Source organism: Candoia aspera, chromosome 2 (genome assembly GCF_035149785.1).
Source record: "Candoia aspera isolate rCanAsp1 chromosome 2, rCanAsp1.hap2, whole genome shotgun sequence".
NCBI classification, from domain to species: Eukaryota; Metazoa; Chordata; class Lepidosauria; order Squamata; family Boidae; genus Candoia; species Candoia aspera.
The window spans coordinates 186,989,790-187,013,677 of record NC_086154.1 but is presented as its reverse complement, the minus strand read 5'-3'; the positions used below and the strand labels follow the sequence as shown (position 1 = coordinate 187,013,677).

General features: G+C 35.8%; 1 protein-coding gene across 2 annotated transcripts in view; it reads left to right on the top strand.

Moving 5' to 3' along the window:
• Nucleotides 1-23,888, top strand: part of CNTLN (centlein) — a 230,503-nt gene that overhangs the window by 20,721 nt on the left and 185,894 nt on the right. For both annotated transcript variants that reach the window (XR_010067314.1, XM_063295032.1), the window contains exon 3: nt 23,684-23,768. Coding sequence is in view for 1 of the 2 variants with exons in the window: in XM_063295032.1 (XP_063151102.1) it covers nt 23,684-23,768 (85 nt within the window). In the remaining variant the exon portion in view is untranslated. The remainder of the gene's footprint in view (nt 1-23,683; nt 23,769-23,888) is intronic.

The window sequence follows — 23,888 nt, the reverse complement described above, 5'->3', positions numbered from 1 at the left end:
ACAATTGCTTTCCTGATTCTTTTTCCAAGTCTCAAAACATATCTGGACTAAAATCTATAAATTTAATAAATAAATAAACTAAAATAATAAATAATCAGGAACTCTTTTCAGATCTTCATAGAGAAGCCAATTCAACAATATCTTATTTCTACTTCCTGTCTTTCTCCATGTCACTTTTTTCTGATGTATGGACTGTAAAGTTCCTCTGACATTTTGAATACTGCCCGTACATTTTAGACCCTGTCCTGTTTCTTATATTTCTTGCCTAGAAATAATTCCTTGCCTTGCATTCCTGTTCTAATTCCAGTAATTCATAAAAATACATTGTTAGGCTGAAATTCAATACCCACTATATGGGTATGGAACTTAAGTAAGGAGGAAAGAAGCAAGTATTTGTTATTTCTATTTTTTTAATATAATGATGATGAGGATTATTTTAATATATTGTAAAAGAAAAATGACCATTACGTTAAAATGCAATCCTACACAGGAAAATTTTAAACAGAGCCTTATTGAATTGAGTGAAATGCATTCTGAGATAATTGGGGTTTGGATTACTGCAGTCCTAATCACTTAAATAGAGAAATGCTGTTTTAAAGAAAAGCGAACTTAAGTTTTTCTAATAATCTTGTGTTTCAATAACATACAAAGATTTTTGGTATTGCAAATATGATGTTAAGGGAAATGGAAGAGCAAAGATGAAATGTATCCTATTGTATAATGCCTGTACTGATAGACAAGTTGACAGTTAAAAACTCTTGTCCCAGTAGTACTCTTAATTGTTTATTACTGTAAATATGCAAAGCTGAAGAACTTTAAAGCAGAAATATTTGATGAATACAGTCACTTAGTCTAATCATGTTGTTAAATCAATTAATGCTGCGGTGCACTTTTATTTTCAGTACTTTTAAAGTATCTTTTTATCTGAGAGATTATAATTAAGGTGTGGTACTTGAAAATCTTTTGGGAAAATACACCTTTGTACTGGTTTGATGTCGGGCTATTTAATATCACACAAAGAAAAGTAACATTTCCTATTCAAATACTTTTAAGCTCCCAGACTGGGACTGAACTGCCCTAAAAATTTCAAAATGAAACAGAATCATTATTGTGTTTAATGTTGATTTGTGAGATACATAGAACAGATCTCACTTTTCATCATTCATTACTGAAGCTACATTCTTTGGCTTAATTTTCAGGTACAAACAAAAAATATCTTTAGTGTGCAAATAAGAAAAGCCTTTAGGAATATGCTAAAGCCTCCAGGTATTTTTAAATAAGCCACTATATATCCATGCTAATATACTTCCCAACTACTTGAAATACTATTGATCTTTGAATTACATAACAAACAGTATTCTATTTCTACTTCATTTGCCTTTGAAACTTTTTTTTTACAGTTAAGCACAAATAAATATTTAATAATTAATTTTGGACACTTGTATTTAGCAATACAAAAGCTGGAATCATTTCTGTTTTATAAAAATTGCTTCTAGAAGACGAGACCTAGCAACATACAGTTTTAAAATTAACTTCACTAGTTGGGAAATCCTCTCTTTCAGATGCCTAATCAACATGAGCCTGTGAGACAGAATCCCTAATCCAGCCATGGTAGATACTTCTTGAGGAAAGTTTTCATGGCTAGATCTATGATTGGGCAGTGAAACAACTGCTAAGAAGTTATTCAACTTTTCATATCAGAAACCCCACCAGTTAATCTATTAAAGAACCTTGGAGCCACCAAATAGAAATAAAAAACCTCCCTTTTTCTGGGAATATTACATATTATAGCTATGCAGTGTTTTGGAATAATTGAGAAAATATATTTCAGATCACATGGGAGCATGAATGTAGCACCTGTCTGCAGGTCTTTAAAGGGGTCTTTTATGAATGCATACAGGTAGTTCTTGTTTAATGACCCTAACTGGGACAAGCAACTCTGCTGCTAAGCAAAGCAGTCACTAAGTGGGTAATTACATGACTGCTACTGGCTGGAAAGAGACAAGACTATTCAGTTTCATGCCTTCTGCTTTTGCTTGCCTCCTAACCACTCCCCCACCCTTTGGAATGCTCAGGTGCCTGCTTTTTGTCTTGAACACAGTGAAAGCAATGCAATCATATTGCTTTTGATATATAGAAGAGCAAACAGCTTACTCTCTTACAATCCCTTTCTCTCCAGTCTCTTCGCTGTGCAAGGTGGGGGAAGAAAAAAAGCAAGCAATTTCTGTAGGTAATCTTTCCTTTGCCTGACCCTCCCCTCCTGCAGAGTGGAGAGACTGTAGAGGAAGCGATTTCAAGAGAGTAAGCAGTCTGTTTGACTATACATCAAAAGCAATGCGATCATGCTAGCAGCAGGAAAGGGTCAGTTGTGCATTTTCTCTTCCAGAAACCTTCTGGGTTTTCACACTCTGACTCCACTTTCCTGTGTGGGATAGTGTCTTACTATTGCCAACACCTATCTTCTATCGGGTGCCTCCTAGCATCCTCTCCCTAACCCTGGTGAATGGTATAGAGAGGAAGATGACCATAATGGAAATATGTTGGAACTGTTACCTAGGCAAAAGGGGCTAAAACATTTTTAATGTCCAGAACAGTGAGATAACGTTTGGAAATGCTTCAGGTAGATGCCTCCCTAATTCACTGAAATAGGAGGAGGAGGAGGAGGTACAGCACAATCAGGCTTTCAAGGTTCTGTTTATTATAGCCAATCTCAGTAAACATAGTTTTAGCTTTCCTGTAGAGTTGGTTTCCTGGTCTGGTCTACCTAGTTAGGCTGACAGTGAGAGAGATAGGACTTCCAAAACATCTGATGCCTTAGTAATGACTAAAAAGGTAAACATAGAAATAATGAAATAATTTCTGTAATATAATCTTCTGATCATGTAGTGTGAAGGCATGTGGCTAGAGGTTTCAGTTCTTCCTTGATAGACCAATCTCATATGAGATAAACAAAATTATTAAAAAGAGAAATAGGACCAGACTAAATACCCCTTTTAACATTGTGAGAAATGTACAACTGTATGCACAGTGTTCCAGGTAGACTCACAATATGTGGAAGATCTGCTACAAATACCACAGAATCCTTTGGGAAATGGAAATACAATGATACAAACTATACATTCTAAAAAAAAAAATCATATCCAGTCTAAAGCATGGCTAAATGAAAGGTTTTACATTAAGTATCTACCTTATAATTTTCCAGAAAAAGAGAGGTAGTTAGCAACACAGACAGAAAAAGAATGAATCTTTTTCCCCATTTTATTATATTTTTTAACAAAATTACAAAAAAATAAACAAAAATATAAAGGGTAAACATACACTGAAATAAAAAACAAGTTTTAAACAGCAACAATAAAAATAACAAGAACAAAGAATTGTGGGAGAAATGCCAAATTTAAAAAAATACTAAGCCTCTATATATATCACTAATACATGATTACTGTGGTGTTCATTACACTTGATCTTAGCCAAAAAACTGAGAAGCGATGGTGTACATTTAATGTATAGAAATCACTGGATATAATATATCTTATATTATTATTATCAAATAAACAAAGTAATGTAGTTATATTATTTTATTATAAATTATCATGAAATCTGCACCAAGCATATTGCTTCATTTTCTGATTGGTGGGAAAAATTCAAAAACATTAACGTAACGTTAGTATTTTCACGTAAATCTTATGTATATTGAAATGTAATTCCAAAAAGATGCAAACAAAAGTAAAAGCTGTTCCTTTTGCTTCAATTTACCTGAACATTTCTTTTCCCTGGAAATCTGTTTTAACAATCTGTTTTAACATTCTTGCTTGGTATATTTTAAATTTTTTGATAATATTCTTTTTAATGATGATTTTAATCTTTTTTAATGATTTTTTTTAATCACTGTTTTTATCTAATTGTTGTACTCTGCCCAGAGTCGCCTTGTGTGAAATGGGTGACCATATAAATGTTAGCAACAAAAAAACAAATAAATATAAACAGGACTGGAGAACACCATTCTTAGTTCTTTCCTTTTCTCATCCTTGGAGCACACTTTCTTATTCTCTTCAGATTTCTATCTTCAGCCTTTCAAATGACTAAAACTTTTTTTCTATCCAGGAGAGACAGGCAATTAGAGGAATCCACCTTCTATATATGACAGAAAGAACATCTTTCTTTTGTCAAGGTGTCGATTCAAACTCAGATGGTGTTTATCTGTGCGAATGTGAATGTGAGCGTGAATATGGTTGCAGGGATGTATATTTTTAAAGAAACCCAGTGATGAGATTCCAAGTTCTTTCAGCTATGTTTCTTTGACATGCTTTTGTTTGAACTAACCAGTTGGTCAGTGGTAGTCATAAATGTTTCTGTGGACCACTTTGAGGAGGGTATAATAGATCTAATATAGAAGTCTCTTCCTTCATTACTCCTAAGTTGGCATGGGGTAGAAGAAAGAAAGGCTTGGCCCTTTTTGGGCAAAAGTGTACTTTTGTGTGGGTTGCTCCTCCCAGTGGCATGCATTTAAATTGGTGGTAGTCTGTAGAATTCCATCCCCCCCCACTATTATTTATAAACAAATAATAAAGGCGGGATAGAAAATAAATAAAATAAAATAAATAAATATAACCAATTCTATTTTTCTCTTTTTTCATCCATATTCCAGCCCTCAGACTGAACTAGACAGATTTAAAAAAAAAATCAAGAAGAGAATTTTACTCACTTTTGCAATGATTATGTGGAACATGGAAAATATTTTGGTACTAACATTACATTCAAAATACTGTGGTTCTGGAGGCATGCATCAATTTAAGCTAAGCACATTTTAGATACAGTGTGTTGCTAGAGCTTATTTATCCAGACTATTCAGGCACAGGTAATAAAATAGAATTGTGTAGTATGTTTAAATAGCCTATATGTAATATATAGAGGAGATGGGCGGTGATATAAATTTTATTTATTTTTATATATATATAGCAAGAGCCTCTGTCCAGATATTTCCAGTAACCAGAAGTGATTTCTTATCTTCATTTCCAGGTATAGAAGACCCAATGCCCAATACATTGATAGTTTATTGCTAGGAATTGTCCTCAAGAAGTTAACTTAATCTCTATTGTTGTCAGCATAAAATGAAGAGAACTGTGCTACCACTGTATGTTAGAACTATTTTAGCGTGCTAACCTGCTACCCTACAGAATAGGTATTGCCAATCTCTTGCAATGGAATCCAATTTTCAGTTAACTTCTGCTAGCACAATTGGGCTTTCTCCATTGTTCCACAGTCCCCTATATGTCAATAACATCTGCTTCAGAAGATTGGAAACAACTTCTAAGGTTTATTGGATGCTCCCATTCCATCCCAGAAAGAAAAAAGAATACCACTGGATTCTACTCACAGTTCACTTACATACCCACCATGTTCCCTTTCAGGGTAAGCAATGTTATGCAGCAGAGAAAGAAGTAAGAAATAATAACCTAAATAAATTAAAGTTTATGTTGTGTTTGTGAAATTGAATATTTTAGATCTCACTGTTTCATCCATAAGCATATTTTATTTACATAGGAACCTTCAAGTTCCCACTGAAGCCACCAGTTGTTTTATAGTAGACATTTAAAATATTATTTATTAAATTTATATCCAGAATAGCTTACAAAAATTAAAAAATCAAATTACAATATGTAAGAAAAATACTGTTAAAGCAAGGCAGAATTAAAATTAAAACAATAAAATCAATTCAACTAACAATTAAAAGCTTGGTAAAAGGAATGCATTTTTGTTCTTCCTTAAATGCTGGGAGAGTGAAGGGAAATCATATTTCCCTGCAGAGTGTATTCCATAGCCTGGTGGCCACACAGGAGAAAGCTCTGTGGTTTGGATATTAATTAAGCTGAATATCTTTTTCTCAATCCTATTCAATTTGAGCTGCTTTTTGTATCTGTGCTGAACACTGTCCCTATTAAACAGTTTTTGTCCACTCAGATGCAGAAGGAAACTATGACCCATGGCTAATGTTTGCGTTGTAAGCTTGGCAGAACTGGTCTTGGAAAGTGTACAGGGATTTTGTGTTTCCTTTTCATATTCTATGTATAGGTTTCCTAATATTTCTACATCTTCTTATAATTGGATTTTTTTTTCTGGTTAACTTGGTTTTCATTTTGTGTTTGAGATATTTAGAACAACTCATGACTATTGATTTAGAATGCAAAGTGTTCCTTAATTATGGGGTGGGAGGATGTAAAGATTATACGATGTATAATGTTCACTTAAATACTAGGAAAATAGTCTTAACAAAAAGTTTTATAATGAAACACAGTTTTTTACCACTAGCTTATAGCTTTAACATTTTAAATCCCTGCTATTTATTTATCTATTATTTTCAAATACTGTCCATAGTCTTCCTTCATGTATGTGTGTTTCTAGGTATTCAAGAATTTTGTTTTGGTTCCATATTATAAAGACAGTTTGGAGTCAATTTTAAGCACACAGAGAAATCTTACAAACTGGAATCTTTTCAAACTACTGGATTTTCAGTATGTGAATAACTGCCTGTTTTGCAACTGAATGTTTATATTCATGAGCAGAGCATCTTCGTTAGTTTTAAATGTCCTATTCCTCTAGGGAAGGTGGATTATGTCTAGTAAGGTCCACAAACAATTCAGCCTTGTGAAGGTTGAGTAAAGAGTGCAATTCACTCTTCCTTTTTAGTTGAAGCTGAGTGTTATGTTATCTGAACAAAACTACTGGATCCTCTTGAGTAGGGGAGGAGCAGAATACAATGACAGGGCAGAATTTAAACTTTACGTGAATTACTTCAGATCTTCTGGCAGCATATCTATTTGTATTAAATCATTTAGCAATGCTCATTGATTAGGCTGCTATAGATGGAGTAATTTAATCAATGTGAGTTTGTCATGTATCAAATTTCTTCTTCAGTTAATCAATGTATATAGCACACTGTCATACAGACTGATTACCATATTGTCACTGGATTAAAATATGGGATTAAACTAGAGAACATGAATCTTAGTAAACCTAATAATAATAAATATTTAGTTTTTTTGCTTTCCAAAATATTGTATGTAAGTACATCTTAGTATAGATTATAAAATACGTGTTTTGGTCACATCACATAGACACTGCTTGGTACCCTAAATAGAAAAATATGGCAATGCATTTAAGGTCAAATAATTGTGCTGGTTCACAATTGATGAACATTTAAAATCTTGTTTCATTAAAAATTCTCAGAACATTGAACATAAGTCAACATTCCACGGAGAAGGAAATATTACGCAGCTTATATGTGTGCATATCTGCATATCGGAGCACAAAATATTGACATGATAATTGCAGCGAAGCCTGACTGAACAGTAGCCTATGGGAATTCAGCTGGTGTTGTACCAACTGGATGGATGCTCAGGACATAGTTTGAAATGCAAGGTGCAAGTTAGCATTTTATTCAGCACAAGCAGGCATCATTTAAAAATCCTTGGGGGAAACCCTGGTGATGTGCAGATGTTAAAACAGTCTGTTCTGAAGCCCTGATATTTTGAACACTGTACGAAACTTGTACATTTTATATGAGAAAGTGCTTTCCAAATTAAGAAGAAAATATGATGTTTAAAGTGTTCATGCTAGTAATTGTAACCATAATCTCCACAATATAAAGCATGTGCATAGCTGTAAAACCATAATTTTAGACATTTGGCTTCAAAGTATAAAAAGACAACCCATTTTCTTCAATTAAGCCTCTCTGCTACTATACATAAAACAATATGTGGTGAAATATATAATGCAGAGCAAGTCTATAATTGGGTAACCAAACATTTAATTTTATTTCAAACCATAATAAAAAAATGTAATTTGCAGTCACCATATGCCTTTAAAACATTAACAGTATTAGAAAAAATAATTGATATTTAGAGATGAATATATATTTGTAAATTAGGCTTTGAGGTACAGTATTTATTTTTGAAAAGTTCACAATATTTGTAAAATCTGGTTTGGCAGTATCAATCTTTGCATTTTTCAATTTTTTTATTTTTCAAATTGTTCACCAAATATTAAGATTTTTAAAGTGCAAATTTATATTTAAGATTAGTTAGCTGAGAAATTAGAGAATTCTGCTATGACAGAAGTTCTACTATCATAGATATTTAAAATTGTGAGTTGGGAGAATATAGCTAGATCCTTTCATTTAGAAAGCACTAAATGAAACTCAGCCCCTGTTCTCTGGGAGGGAAAGTCTTCTGTAGAAGCAAGGCACCATCTGTGCCACCATGACTTACACTATTTTGAAATGCTAAGGAAATACACATTTCTTATAATTCAGTTGTTCAGTTGTAATATCACACCATATTAGCATGGCTTTTTAACCAAGAAATAGCCTTAAACTATGATTTGTAAACTACAATGGCTGGGTTCACATGCCACACTAAGGTAGCATACCAATTCACCGTTATGAGTTAGCCTGATGTTTGTCTGTATCTTGTGCTTGAGAGAGGGATAGTTAAAAGCTCCTGCATTTGTGAATACTGATGTGCACCTCTATTAAATTAATAAATTTGAAGTTTCTAATTACACCTCATTGAAGTGAGAGAGAATGTTATCCTAACCTGTTGTGAGTGCACAGATCTGTTTGTATGTATAGAAAAAACAAGGTTTTTTTGCAAGATAATATATATACTTAAACGACCTGTGTTCCGCACAACAGGATATTTCACTCTGTAGTAGTTTACAGGCTCTGTGTTTTACCCCTGCTTCTTCTAAGACAGTACATAAAAAATATCAAACCCAGACTGCTGAAAGTTTTATAAGAGACTATTTCCCCCCTGCTTCTATTAATTTTCCTGTTTCTTTGAGTTGGAAACAGAAATAATTGACATTTGTCTGAAATGCATTGTTTTATAAACCTTTACATCGTTTACCTGCTTAACAGATCTGTGAAAACCATACACAAGAAAGAACTGAGCTGTCCATTTGAATAACTAGTGACTCTAGCATGAGTTTTCTTTCTATACAAGTCCCCACCTCTCTCTTGTACATGTGTGGTGATGTTGCAGGTAGATATGAAAGCGCTCTCCTTTTGATGAAAGCATTAGATCCTGCAAACACCTCTACTTTCAATTTCTTCTTCTCAAACCCCTCCTCCTTCACTGACCTGTGATCAAATGCCTTTTAGGGGGATTTCCTACATTTGATTCTCTTATATTCTCAAACAAATTAAATTGTACAGGTAATGTTTCCTCTCTCACAACAGTCAGTGTAAAATACAAGCTTTGAATGCAGAAGACAGACACCAGGTTCAGTGTTTGTCATCTCCAGACAGAGCTGGGAAACATTGTCTGAAAATCTTTTTCCCACTGTCAGCAGAAATAAGAAAGCTACACCGCTGAACTGGCTTGGCATGAGGCAGCTTCTTGGCTTCTACAGGCTTAGCCAGTCTATATTTAGGGACTGTTCAGGATCAGATACTCTTTGTTTCAGAAAAAACTATATCATAAGCTCATTTCTTTAGACTTAAATCGTAAAATTGCATACCAGTTGAAAATGCAACTTCTTTTCTCAGAGGAAGATTTTGATGAAAAGCAGGAGATATGTCTACACATAGTGCCTCATTGCATTGCCATCACTATCTTTTACCGGTTAAACTGTGGCTATCTGAAGCTGATATAATGCAATTTTTGTCTTGTTTCATGTTGCTTTGTGCTAAAAGAAATCTAATTGATTTCTACCACAGACCTTTATCTATGCTTATGTCCATAATTTCTCTTCAGCAATGTTGCTTTGCGTATTTATTACAGGAAAGATAATGTTTTAGCAGTGCAATGGACCTTTGAAAATATTTGTGGTGTATTAGAAATGGCAGGTTCTGTTTTCTCACCTCATTCATAGTTAAATGCTTCTTCATCGTCTCCAATATTTCATTTTTGACAACTCATTAAAAATGGGCCAAATCCCAGAAAATATGATTCTGTCATGTTGTATAATATATAGCGTGGGCCATATGCAATAGAAAATGGTTAGTTAATGGTTTAGAATAATTTCTTGGATTTTTTTTTTTAAGGCTTCAGTAGCTGGTGAAAACTGACTGAAAAATCCATGGGTTAAATACAGCTCTGTTAAACATTTAAAATAGGCGGTACTCATGGGAAAAGTGATTGGAGCTTAAACTTGTATAAATTGACAGCCTCTCTTCACTCCATTTTTCATCCTAAAGAAGTCTGCAAATATTCTTAGCACACATCATTATTGCTCATCAGTGGTTCTAATTAGCTAAACTGGAGTTTGTCTCAGTCATTGATCATCATCAACTCTTTGACAGTGCCTGCATATATTTTTTTCTGATTTGGGTGAACATTTTTTTAATGTATGATAGGCATGAATCAAGCATATTTTTCCAACTATGCCGTTTACCTTTATAAGCAAGCCTTAAATCTGCCTTCCCTTTTTTCTTTCTGTTTTTCATACTTAAAATGTAGCTGTGGGTTCAATGATATGTTAGAAACTTGAAGCACAGAGCAATATTACTTCGCATCCCTTCTGGGAGCCTCCCTGTAATGAGTGTTGGAAGTTATCCTATGCCACCAGGAGGAGCTGCTGATAAAATTCTATACCAGGTTTTAATTTATGCCAAAGGCTTTTGTTCACATCCACTATGCACAAATATGGTGGTAAGATTTAGATGGCTATTATGTGTAATAGTGTTAACTGATTCCATTTTCTGTCTGCATTTAGGAGTTGTTTTACATTTATAACCTGCAAAACAAAAGAAAAATTATGTTGAACTCATCTAAAACAAACAAAAAAATCTTTTTGTTAAACAGAACCTAAAAAAGAGGTTATATTCTTAAAATTCTAATTATATAATCCAGATCAGGGAAGTTTTAAAAAGCATGCTATAGATACCTCTGTTAGAAGATTGAAATCTTTTTCTTATATCATTTAATGTTATATCATCTATTTAGTTATTTAGTTATTTATTTATTTTTATCAGCCTTTATTATTTTTATAAATAACTCAAGGCAGCAAACATGCCTAATACTCCTTCCTCCTCCTATTTTCCCCACAAAAACAACCCTGTGAGGTGAGTTGGGCTGAAAGAGGGACTGGCCCAAGGTCACCCAGCTGGCTTTCACGCCTAAGGCAGGACTAGAACTCACAGTCTCCTGGTTTCTAGCCCAGCGCCTTAACCACTAGACCAAACCGGCTAAAAAGGTTACTTTATTTTAACATTATATATTATATGTTATGTTAACATAGTCTGCACTCTTTCCCTCAACTTTAATCTGTGATTGGTTTAGCTCACACTGGAAATTCCAGCATTGCAAAGATGGAGAAATATGGGCTAGAGGCATGCCAACAAATATCTCTTTTCTCTCACTTGAACAGGGTTCTCTTGGAAGTACTAACATTGACTTGCCTGTTAAGGAATTCACTGCCACAAATGGGGTGATGGCCCTGTCATACGGATTTTAAAAGAGTTGTTGTTGTTTATTCGTTTAGTCGCTTCCGACTCTTCGTGACTTCATGGACCAGCCCAAGCCAGAGCTTCCTGTCGGTCGTCAAAAGAGTTAAATGTTCCTATATCCGATTTACCTGTGTTTTTAGCCACAATATCCATCTTTTATCAAAGGGATGATCTCAATATTTGATACAGAAAGAGTTGCAGAGAAAACTTCCCCCAACCTCTTCCCTTTTTCTGTTTCACCTCCCTGAATCATGGGTGTAAGGGCAAAACTGAGGTTGAAAAGAAAAGGGAAAAAATAGAGATTTAAGTGCCTGGAACAGCCTTTTTTTTTTTTTTTTAGTAATACTCCATGCTCTTGTCTCTTTATCCTTTGTTTCCAGAGACTAGTAGCAAGGATAAGGTAAAGGTAAAGGTTTCCCTCGACATAAAGTCCAGTCGTGTCCGACTCTAGGGGGCGGTGCTCATCTCCGTTTCTAAGCCTTAGAGCCGGCGTTGTCATAGACACTTCCGGGTCATGTGGCCAGCATGACGACTCGGAACGCTGTTACCTTCCTGCCGAAGCGGTACCTATTGATCTACTCACATTTGCATGTTTTCGAACTGCTAGGTGAGCAGGATAAATTCTAGTTAAACTTCACTTCCATGATGATACAAGGAGCCATGGTTAAGATAAATCGCTAGCTTTGGGTGCTTTGAAGTTAGTTCAGCCATGATCCTAATCCATAAATAATCAAATTACTCGGTTACACAGTACACTGGATCTTTAAACAACTTGCTTAAATGGTCACATGAACCCAGCCTAAGATGTGATAGATTTTAAAATAAGGTTTTAATTCTTCCAATTAATATTTATATCTGTAGCAGAAGTTTGAAATAATTCTGGGTATGTTTATAGATATATTTGAGAAAGTAAAAGAAAGAGTAGTTCAAAGAAAGCAATGCTACTTTCCCCCCCCCTCCCCCTTGCACACACATGCACACATGTAGTTTATTTTAACTAATAATATTACTTTGGGCCAGTCTCTCTCTCTTAGTCCAACTCACCTCACGGGTTGTTGTGCAGAAAATAGAAAGAGGAAGGAGTATTAGGTAGTTTCACCTCCTTGAGTTATTTATAAATATAATAAAGGCAGGATAAAAAAAAATTAAAAAATCACACATAGCAGCCATTTTATCAGCTGGCAATCCACCCTAACAGTCATTTTGTAAGAATATCAAAAAATGTTCTTGAGCTTCTGGTGGGAATTCATGGTGAACTAGACACCCCTGAAGGAGCGGGGATGGCATTGCTGCAGAGATTGGGGGCTAGATGGCGAATTCTGGCCAATGAAGTCTCTGGAAAAAGGAGCGATTGTGAGATTGCCCACTTGTACTCCGAACAGCTGCTCCTCATGAGGAGGCTGCAGGAACTGAGGTTTTTACAGTTGGCTCATGAGTTGAGCGGCAGGGAGTCAAGGGATTTCAATCAAGATCATAGCCATAATGTAGCCTATATGGACATAATGTTTGCACAAGCCTAATTTCTTAACCACTTTTGGGTGTAATTAATTTACAACTAAAGAGAGATCTTTCTGAATGGCAAGATAAAAATTTAACTTGGCAAATTATTAATTTTTCTGGATTACAAAGAAATAAAGAAAAAGGAAGGTTTTAAAGACCTAAAAACTTTTGGCAAAAAGCTTAACAAGGAGTCGATGTAAGGAAGTTTAAAACAGATAAAGGGGACAGTTATTTTGAAATACTATTTTTTTGGTGAAAGTGCTTTTGAACAAATTGGAATTAAATTAGACAAATGAACTGGACCTTCATGGGAATGCTTTTTTTAACTATTAAAGAATGCAGACAATTGGTGGATTTTACAAAACAAAAGATAAAGGTAATATGAGCCAGACTGTGATGCTGATTGTAACTATGGAGATGTTGACTGTGATGCTGACTGTAAGTATGGAGTGCCACTTGAGACAAAAGTACTAAGGGCACAGAAGAACAAAAGAGAAAAAAAAGGGAAGCCTGTTCTTTTTCCCTTGTTTCAGACACTTTAATTTTTGAATTATAATGTCACAATAGCAACTACCAGAAAAGAGGAAAACTCCAACAGATGCAGCAGGAAACTAAAAGGGATGATACTGAACTAGGCACTACAGGTATCCATTTTTCTATATTTTTTGCTTGATGATGGATTACAAATGCTTAACTTGGAATGTAAATAGAGCAAATGCTCCTCAAAAGAGAAAAGAAATATTTCTTTATTTGAAAAAATTAAAACAAGATATAATTTGCCTACAAGAGGCACATATTAGAAAAAAAGACATAAAATATTTGATTTATAAAAATTTGAGTGAAGGATTTATTTCATCAGGAACAACAACAAAAAGGAAATGGAGTTTCGTATATAAATCCCCAATGAAAACCAGAACTTGTATTGATTGATAAGCACGGTAGATTTGTTGGGGTGGAAGTTAATATGCATGGGATTAAGACTTTGATATTGGGAATTTATTGTTTTATAACAATAAGCTTATTGTTTTATAAATGACTTAGGGAGAGATTAATAGGTCTCTCTTATGAAAATCGGTGTTTGATGGGGGATTGCAATGGAGTGATCTCCCTCAACCGGACAGAACTTCTAAGAAAAATATTAAAATCACTCAAGGCAAATTACCAAAAGTTTTCTTTGATTTGATGGACAATTTAGGGCTGGTTGTTATATGGAAACAGAAAAATGGCAATTCAAGAGAGTATACCTACTTTTCTGAAAGACATAGATCCTTTTCAAGAATAGACATGATTTCAACTTCAAAGAACTTGGTTACTAAGGTCCCTAAAGTAGAGATATTACCAAAGACTTTATTGGATCATAATCCTGTGAGTTTGGTTTATAAAAGAAAATCTAGTTCTTTAAGATGGAGACTAAATGAAATCTTGTTACAGAAAGATGCAATAGTGGTGTTTTTTTTTGTTTATTCGTTTAGTCGCTTCCGACTCTTTGTGACTTCATGGACCAGCCCACGCCAGAACTTCCTGTCGGTCGTCAACACCCCCAGCTCCCCCATGGACGAGTCCGTCACCTCTAGAATATCATCCATCCACCTTGCCCTTGGTTGGCCCCTCTTCCTTTTGCCCTCCACTCTCCCTAGCATCAGCATCTTCTCCAGGGTGTCCTGTCTTTTCATTATGTGGCCAAAGTATTTCAGTTTTGCCTTTAATACCATTCCCTCAAGTGAGCAGTCTGGCTTTATTTCCTGGAGGATGGACCGGTTTGATCTTCTTGCAGTCCAAGGCACTCTCAGAATTTTCCTCCAACACCACAGTTCCAAAGCATCGATCTTCCTTCTCTCAGCCTTCCTTATGGTCCAGCTCTCGCAGCCATATGTTACTACGGGGAACACCATTGCTTTAACTATGCGGACCTTTGTTGTCAGTGTGATGTCTCTGCTCTTAACTATTTTATCGAGATTTGTCATTGCTCTTCTCCCAAGGATTAAGCGTCTTCTGATTTCCTGACTGCAGTCAGCATCTGCAGTAATCTTCGCACCTAGAAATACAAAGTCTTTCACTGCATCTACGTTTTCTCCCTCTATTTGCCACTTATCAACCAAGCTGGTTGCCATAATCTTGGGATTTTTTTTAGGTTTAGCTGCAAGCCAGCTTTTGCACTTTCTTCTTTCACCTTCATCATAAGGCTCCTCAGTTCCTCTTCGCTTTCAGCCATCAAAGTGGTATCATCTGCATATCTGAGATTGTTAATGTTTCTTCCAGAGATTTTAACTCCAGCCTTGGATTCCTCAAGGCCAGCTTGTCGCATGATGTGTTCTGCATACAAGTTGAATAGGTAGGGTGAGAGTATACAGCCCTGCCGTACTCCTTTCCCAATCTTAAACCAGTCTGTTGTTCCGTAGTCTGTTCTTACTGTTGCTACTTGGTCGTTATACAGATTCTTCAGGAGGCAGACAAGATGACTTGGTATCCCCATACCACTAAGAACTTGCCACAATTTGTTATGGTCCACACAGTCAAAGGCTTTAGAATAGTCAATAAAACAGAAATAGATGTTTTTCTGAAACTCCCTGGCTTTTTCCATTATCCAGCGGATATTGGCAATTTGGTCTCTAGTTCCTCTGCCTTTTCTAAACCCAGCTTGTACATCTGGCAATTCTCGCTCCATGAAGTGCTGAAGTCTACCTTGCAGGATCTTGAGCATTACCTTACTGGCATGTGAAATGAGTGCCACTGTTCGATAGTTTGAACATTCTTTAGTGTTTCCCTTTTTTGGTATGGGGATATAAGTTGATTTTTTCCAGTCTGATGGCCATTCTTGTGTTTTCCAAATTTGCTGGCATATAGCATGCATTACCTTGACAGCATCATCTTGCAAGATTTTGAACAGTTCAGCTGGGATGCCGTCGTCTCCTGTTGCCTTGTTATTAGCAATGCTTCTTAAGGCCCACTCAACCTCACTCTTCAGGATGTCTGGCTCTAGCTCACCGACCACACTGTCAAAGCTATCCCCGATATTGTTATCCTTCCTATACAGGTCTTCTGTATATTCTTGCCACCTTTTCTTGATATCTTCTTCTTCTGTTAGGTCCTTGCCATCTTTGTTTTTGATCATACCCATTTTTGCCTGGAATTTACCTCCGATGTTTCTAATTTTCTGGAAGAGGTCTCTTGTCCTTCCTATTCTATTGTCTTCTTCCACTTCCGTGCATTGTTTGTTTAAAAATAATTCCTTATCTCTTCTGGCTAACCTCTGGAATTTTGCATTTAATTGGGCATATCTCCCCCTATCACTGTTGCCTTTTGCTTTCCTTCTTTCTTGGGCTACTTCTAATGTCTCAGCAGACAGCCATTTTGCCTTCTTGGTTTTCTCTTTCTTTGGGATGTATTTTGTTGCCGCCTCCTGAACAATGCTGCCAACTTCTGTCCAGAGTTCTTCCGGGACCCTATCTACTAAGTCCAGTCCCTTAAATCTATTCTTCACCTCCACTGCATATTCCTTAGGAATATTAGTGAGCTCCTATCTAGCTGGTCTGTGGGTCTTCCCTAATCTCTTTAGTCTGATCCTAAATTGTGCAAGAAGAAGTTCGTGATCTGAACTACAGTCAGCTCCAGGCCTTGTTTTTACCGACTGTACAGATGTCCGCCACCTTTGGCTGCAAAGGATGTAATCAATCTGATTTCGGTGTTGTCCATCTGGTGAAGTCCATGTATAAAGCCGTCTCTTAGGTTGTTGGAAGAGAGTGTTTGTTATGCAGAGTGAATTGTCTTGGCAAAATTCTATCAGCCTATGTCCTACTTCATTTTGTTCTCCCAGGCAATACTTACCTGTAATTCGAGGTGTCATTTGACTGCCCACCTTAGCATTCCAGTCTCCTGTGATGAAAATAACATCTCTTTTAGTCGTGTTGTCCAGTAGGTGCTGCAGATCCTCATAGAACTGCTCTACTTCAGCTTCTTCAGCATTTGTGGTTGGGGCGTATATTTGGATCACTGTGATGTTAGATGGCTTGCCCTGAATTTGAATTGAGATCATTCTGTCGTTTTTGGGGTTGTATCCAAGCACTGCTTTAGCCACTTTACTATTAATTATGAAGGCTACTCCATTTCTTCTGTGGTCCTCTTGTCCGCAGTAGTAGATCTGGTGGTCATTTGATGTGAAGTGGCCCATTCCAGTCCATTTTAGTTCACTGACGCCCAGAATGTCTATCTTTAATCTTGACATCTCACCAATAACCACATCCAATTTGCCCTGGCTCATAGATCTTACATTCCAGGTTCCAATGGTGTGTTGATCCTTAGAACATTGGATTCGCCGTTCACCACCAGCACCGTCGGCCGCTAGCCGTCCTTTCTGCTTTGAGCTAGCTGCGTCATCACGTCTGGGGCTAGTTGAGCTCATCCTCTGTTCCTCCCCAGTAGCATTTTGACCATCTTCCGACCTGGGGGTCTCATCTTCCGATGGTATACCGACATATCTCTGGTTGTACTGATCCATTTAGTTTTCACGGCAAGAATACTGAGGTGGGTTGCCATTACCTTCCCCAGGGATCGCATTTAGTCTGACCTCTCTGTCATGACCTTCCCGTCTTGGGTGGCCCTTCACGGTTTAGCTCATGGCATCATTGAGGTGCTCAAGCTCCAGCACCACGACAAGGTAACCATCCTTTGCTGAAGTGGAGGATTGTAGAAAGTAATTAAAAGAATTTTTGGAAAATATTTTAAGTAAAGGCACTGGTTTAGGAATGGTTTGGGATGCAAGTAAAGTTCTTATTAGAGCTTATTTTATACAACATAATAGTGAACTTAAAAAGAAGAGCCAAGAGAAAACACAAGCTATATTGGATGAAACAAAGAGAAAAGAAGAATTAAGGAAATTTCCAGGAGGATAAATATTTCTCAAAAAATTAAGCTTTTACAACAACCATTATATATGTTAACAGTATAAGAAATGGAAATAAAAATGAATTATGTAAAGCAAAACTATTTTGAGTTTGCAAATAAAACAGAGAAGTGGTTAGCATATAAATTATGGAAAGAAAAAGAAAAGAAAATGATATTGAAATTACCCAAGGGAGATACTGTATTAATTGGCAATGCGGCCATACAAAAAACATTTCATCAATATTATTCCAACTCATATAAAGGAAGCATATAAAAGAGAGCCAGTTTCGTCTAATGGTTAAGGCAACGGGCTAGAAACCAGGAGACTGAGAGTTCTAGTCCCGCCTCAGGCATGAAAGCTGGCTGGGTGACCTTGGGCCAGTCACACACACTCTCAGCCCAACTCACCTCACAGGATTGTTTTGGAGAAAATAGAAGGAGGAAGGAGTATTAGGTATGTTTGCTGCCCTGAGTTATTTGTAAAAATAATAAAGGCGGGATATAAAAATAAATAAAATAAAAATAAATAGGTGTCATGGTGGGCTCAGATTCTGAGTCAGAATCTTCAGATGAAGAAGGGCAGCCAGCTTCAGAAGTTGCCTTAGATAATGAGCAGTCAGCTCTGGGGTCATCAGATGAATGGCCACCTGAGCAGGCAGACGAGGTGGAGTTGGGCAGCAATCAGCAGAAACAGCTGCCACCACTCTGAAGCTGAGGTCATGGAATTACCACCGCCTCCCAATGCAAGAGCCCGGTGAGCAGAAAAAAGAGCAGAGCAAAGGAATTCAGTGAGACTACTCGCTAGGAAGCAGCCTCGCCCGCCTAAATGAGCCCCACCGGGACTGCTCTTATTTAAGAAGAGCTATGAGGTTGAGTCTCTTGTTGGAAACAACCATTCACAAACCCAGACTCCGTCTGCCTTGCCTTTGAATTCAAACCTGTGTGATTGTGACTCTGAACCCAGACCAACTGATGACCTTGCTGACACTTTGGACCCTGGATTTGCTTGACTAGTCTTCTGCCTGCTCCTTGGATTTTTGGACTCTTTAGGAAAGTTTGCTGGACTTGTGGGGTCTTGGTTGTTTTGTGCGTGTGAGTTTGCACATCACCTTCCCTTGCTGCTTGCTATTGCTTAAAAAACTCACCTATTAAAAGTTTGCAGCTACTTTTTTGTGTATTTGTGTGTGCTGGGCCTGAGACAGGAAAGGAAGTGACATCTCTGTAGAGAAAATAGATGAATATCTAAAGAAACAAAATTTACCGAGGATTATAGAAGAACAGGGACAGATTATGAATGGACCTATATAAGGGAAGTTTTTGAAGCTATAAAAAAGATTACGCTAGGAAAGGTGCCTGGACCAGATGGATTATCAGGTTCTTATTATAAATATTTTGAGGATGAACTTTTACAACCTTTACAAAACACGAACTTTATCCTACAGGGAAGAGAGATGCCAGAGAGTTGGAAAGAGGCCAATATAGCGTTTATACCTGAAGAGGGACAAGATTTGACTTTAACAAGAAAATATAGGCCAATATAATTATTGAATAATGACTACAAGTTGTTCACAATGATTCTAGCTGATAGACTGAAAATAATTTTGCAAGAATTCATTCATGAGGATCAATGTGGGTTTTTACCTAAAAGACAATTAAAGGACAATGTTAGAACTGTGTTGGACATTTTGGAATATTTGGAGCAACATAATGAAAAACAAGCCACATTATCTTCTTAGATGCAGAGAAGGCCTTTGACAATTTGAACTGAGCTTTCTTGCTCAAGGTTTTGGAAGATACGAATTCTGGGGAGAACTTTATAAAATGGGTAAGATTGATTTACACTTCACAAACAGCACAAATAATTGTTAATCGATATCGAGCAAAACTGTGAGATACAAAAAGGGACAAGACAGGGATGCCCACTGTTTTCTCTCTTGTTTATTTTGGTTCTTGAGATACTGAATAGAGATATAAGACAAGATGAGAAGATTGTGGGATATAGATTAAAAAAGAAACTTAAAAGTAAGGGCTTTTGCAAGTGACTGTGTTGGTTCTGGAATATCCTTTAAAGGGAATTGAAATATTGGGCAAATTAAAAGAATTTGGTGCATTAGCAGGTTTCAAGATAATGAACAGAAGATATTAACAAAAAATATGAAAGTAGAAGATCAAAGAGAATTGATGAATAAAACGGGTTTTACGATTGAGAAGTAGGTAAAATATCTGGGTATCACTATGACAAATATGAACTGTATGTTATTTCAAAATAACTGTTAAGGCATGGAATGAAGTTAAAAAAGACATGTTAAGATGGGAGAAACTACAACTGTCAGCGCTAGGGAGAATTTCTGTGATAAAAATGTTCATCTTGCCTAGTTTTTGTTTCAGACAATACCTTTTTGACAACTGATGCACCATTTAAACAGTGACAGAAGGATATATAGCAGGTCCCCAGTTTAAGAACAAGTTCATTCCTAAGTCTGTCTTTAAGTTGAATTTGTAAGTCAGAACAGTTATTTAGAATCAGTTAGTCAAATGTTTGTCTTAGTATATGGTATATATTTTACCTTCCTATGCATATAAAACACTTAGGAAACACTTCCAAATACACTAAAACTTCTTAAACATAATTACACGAAGTAGTATTGTGTATTTAACCCGAAACATTGTACTTAACTCAAATTTTTAATATAATAGTCTTTATGGCGGTCCATTCTTAATTAGGAGTTGTCTGTAAACCGGGACGTTCTTAAACCAGGGACCTGCTGTATCTAAATTTGTGTGGCAGGGGGAAAAATCTCTGAGTTAAATATACAGTAAGGTGTTACAAGATGCAAAGGAAAGGAGGATTGGATTTATCCAATTTGAAATTGTATTTTGCAGCTTGCTGTTTGGTTTGGATGAAAGACTGGGTGCTGCTGAGAAATAGAAGGCCTTGGAGTTAGAAGGGCATGACTGGAAATTTGGGTGGCATGGATATTTGTAGTACGACAAAGTTAAGATTAATGTGGATTTTAAAAATCATTATGTTAGACGTATCGTATTGAGAATATGGAATAGATGCAAACCCAGGTTGTGCCCAAAAACGTCTCTGTGGCTCTCAGCACAAGAAACATTTTATAGACAAGAAATAATAGGCAAACACAAATGGGTAACCTATCATGAGATACTAGAATTTTGTCAGGGGGAATACAAAATAAAATCAAGAGAAGAACTGGTGGCAGAAGGATATAGTTGTCAGTGGTTCTCTTATTTACAATTATTGGAAAGATTTAAAGTAGACAAAAGAATATGGTTTTGAACATTGTAAGACTGGGGTTGAAATAGAGTTGTGTAGAAATGATGAACATATAATTGCTAAAATGTAAACTTTTATTGTAATTTGAAACAGAAGAAGAACAAGTGAAAGAATGTATGATAAAGTGGGCTAAAATTTTTGGTTATAATATACAGGTGGCACAATGGGAAAATACGTGGTTGAAAGGATTGAAATTTACATTATGTTATAATCTTAAATATAATTTTTATAAAATGATGTACCGTTGATATATGACACCAGAGAAATTGTCTAGAATGTATAAAGGCACTTCATTTTTTTTGGAAATGTGAACAAGAAGGAACATTTTATCATGTTTGCTGGACATATAAAAAGGCTAGAAAATTCTGGATTCAAATAGATACAGTGATTCAGAGGATTTTAAAGATTAATATACAACTGAGATCAGAGGTTCTTCTTTTGGGATTGGTGGACAGTTGTAAAAAAGTCATGGAACTTTGTTCTTGTACATGATAACAGCAGCGAGACTATTACATATATGCACAAAAATGAAAAGGTTCGGCATACCCACAACGGAGGAATGATTGGTGAAGATGACGGAACTTTCTGAGAGGGCTAAATTTACTTCTTTGATCAGAGAAAAGGCAAGATTTACATTTATTGCTGACTGGAAACCCCTTATGGACTTTTTGTGTGAAACATAAAAATATGAACTTATGATTTATGGTTTTGATGATTGGACAGGGTAGATTATAGACAAAAGAGAATTATATTGTAACCATAGAGTAAGAGGTAAATTTATAATTGTACCTATAACTGCTGTAAAGATAATCAGAAGCTACTTCTTTATATCTTTTTTCTTTCTTTTCTATTTTTCTTTTGCTTTTTTTCCCCTTTCTTGCACTTTTAGCTTTCTCTTTGATTTCTTTTTCTTTTCTTACTTTATGTTAGTTTATATTAGTTTTTATCTTCCTTATCAAAAATCTTTAATAAAAATTCTTTCTCTCTCTCTCTCTCTCTCTCTCTCTCTCAAAGTTTCAAATGTTCTACTGATTCAAAATAGAGACTCCTCCTATAGCCCATGTTTTATTATGATTCTGAGCTATATTGTTTTCCCAACGTTCTTCTTTTTTTAAAAAACAACAAATGAAAAAATCCTAAAGCATTCCAGAAAAGGTACTACTGTACTACAGTATGCATTAACTTACTTACTGAAGTAAAGGAATACACAGGGCATCACAACATCCTATACGGTAGTACTGTGTTATTGATTACACACACACACACACACATACACACGTATGCACACATACATACACACAGGATGTATGTTAAATAAATGTAATATTTTAACACATACGTGGCCACGTTTTGCAGCAAAATTAAGCAACCTTTAATCCTCCAGAAGTCCCTAATTTAATTCTCAGGAATTCTAGTTGGTGTAGCAATAAAGAGATATACTTGGCATTGTTCTTCAGTAACATCTAGAAAATTGCAAGTTAGTTTCCTGTGTTTTACAAATTGGTGTGCCAGAGTCTTAGCAAACAAGCTGTTTTGGGCTCTAACAGTTTCAGTTATGATTTTGCAGTTCTTGCTTAACTGGGGAGAATTTGTGCAATCCAAGTATAAAGAACTTAGTTTTCCAGTTCTCCTCAAATGAAAGATGCTACTATTCTTAACCAATATCAATTTTAAGAAGGGCTCCTGGTTATCACAGGCTGTTTCTAGGTGAGAAGTGATGCTTTTATATGCAATTAGTCAGGCATTGGAAGTTGGTGGAGAACCAGTAAATGAATTTGGAAAACATTATTATATCCCAGATAATTGTATGCAAACAAGATCACCATTGAAACAAAAATCCAACAGTATACCATTGTATAGTGTTAATTTTACTTAATTGCCTGATTTGTTCAGGAATGGCATGAACAGATTTATTCAAGAACAGTATAAATAAAGTGATAAATTTGACAAATGTTGCTGTGTAATTAGTACTATTTGTTTTTCCTTTCTGTTATCACATTATTTTTTTAGTTGAAGTTATGACATACTGGTTTTTATTTTGCCACATCTGGAACTTGATTGAGGAGATACAGGATAAGAATCATTCGGGAACAGAATCTCTCTCTCCAGTTCTTACCAGTTGTTGATGGTTTTAATACAATACCTTTTGAGTATACCAAAGGGAAAATAGTGATGTTCCTCAATATGCTACTCTTACTATATTGCCAACATGAAACTGGGGTTTCTTTCATATCAATAATGTAGAGGCACGGAGGGAAGAATTCTAGAGAAATACTTCATTTGGAAGTTATTCCATGTATCTTGTTTTGTTTTTAAGGAAGCATATCTAGTTTTGCCTTCATAAACACTGCATCATTCAGAATAAAGTTGTCTTCATTGTTTGCAGATAAAATTTGCTGTCACTTGCCATATGTTCCATGATTAATTCTGCAAGGCTGTCAGCCTCAGATAATTTAATTTTCCATGCTCTAAAATGACATTCATTATTGGGACATGAAAAATTCAAATGATTAGTAGCAAATTATGACTAATAAGAGTCAATATATTTTTGTTTTTAGAGAAAAGCAGAAGGCTGAACTCAAGGACAGGAAGGTTTTAGAGATTTTGCAAGTTAAAGACAGCAAAATACAGACACTGGAGCAGGTTAGTATTTTATTTAAACTAAAGGTGACAGAATATTGTTGCTCTAATTTCATTAAAGCTGTCTTATATGCATTCTGTTTTCTCACATGTATATAGCGACTTGAGGTCTCCTGTTTGATC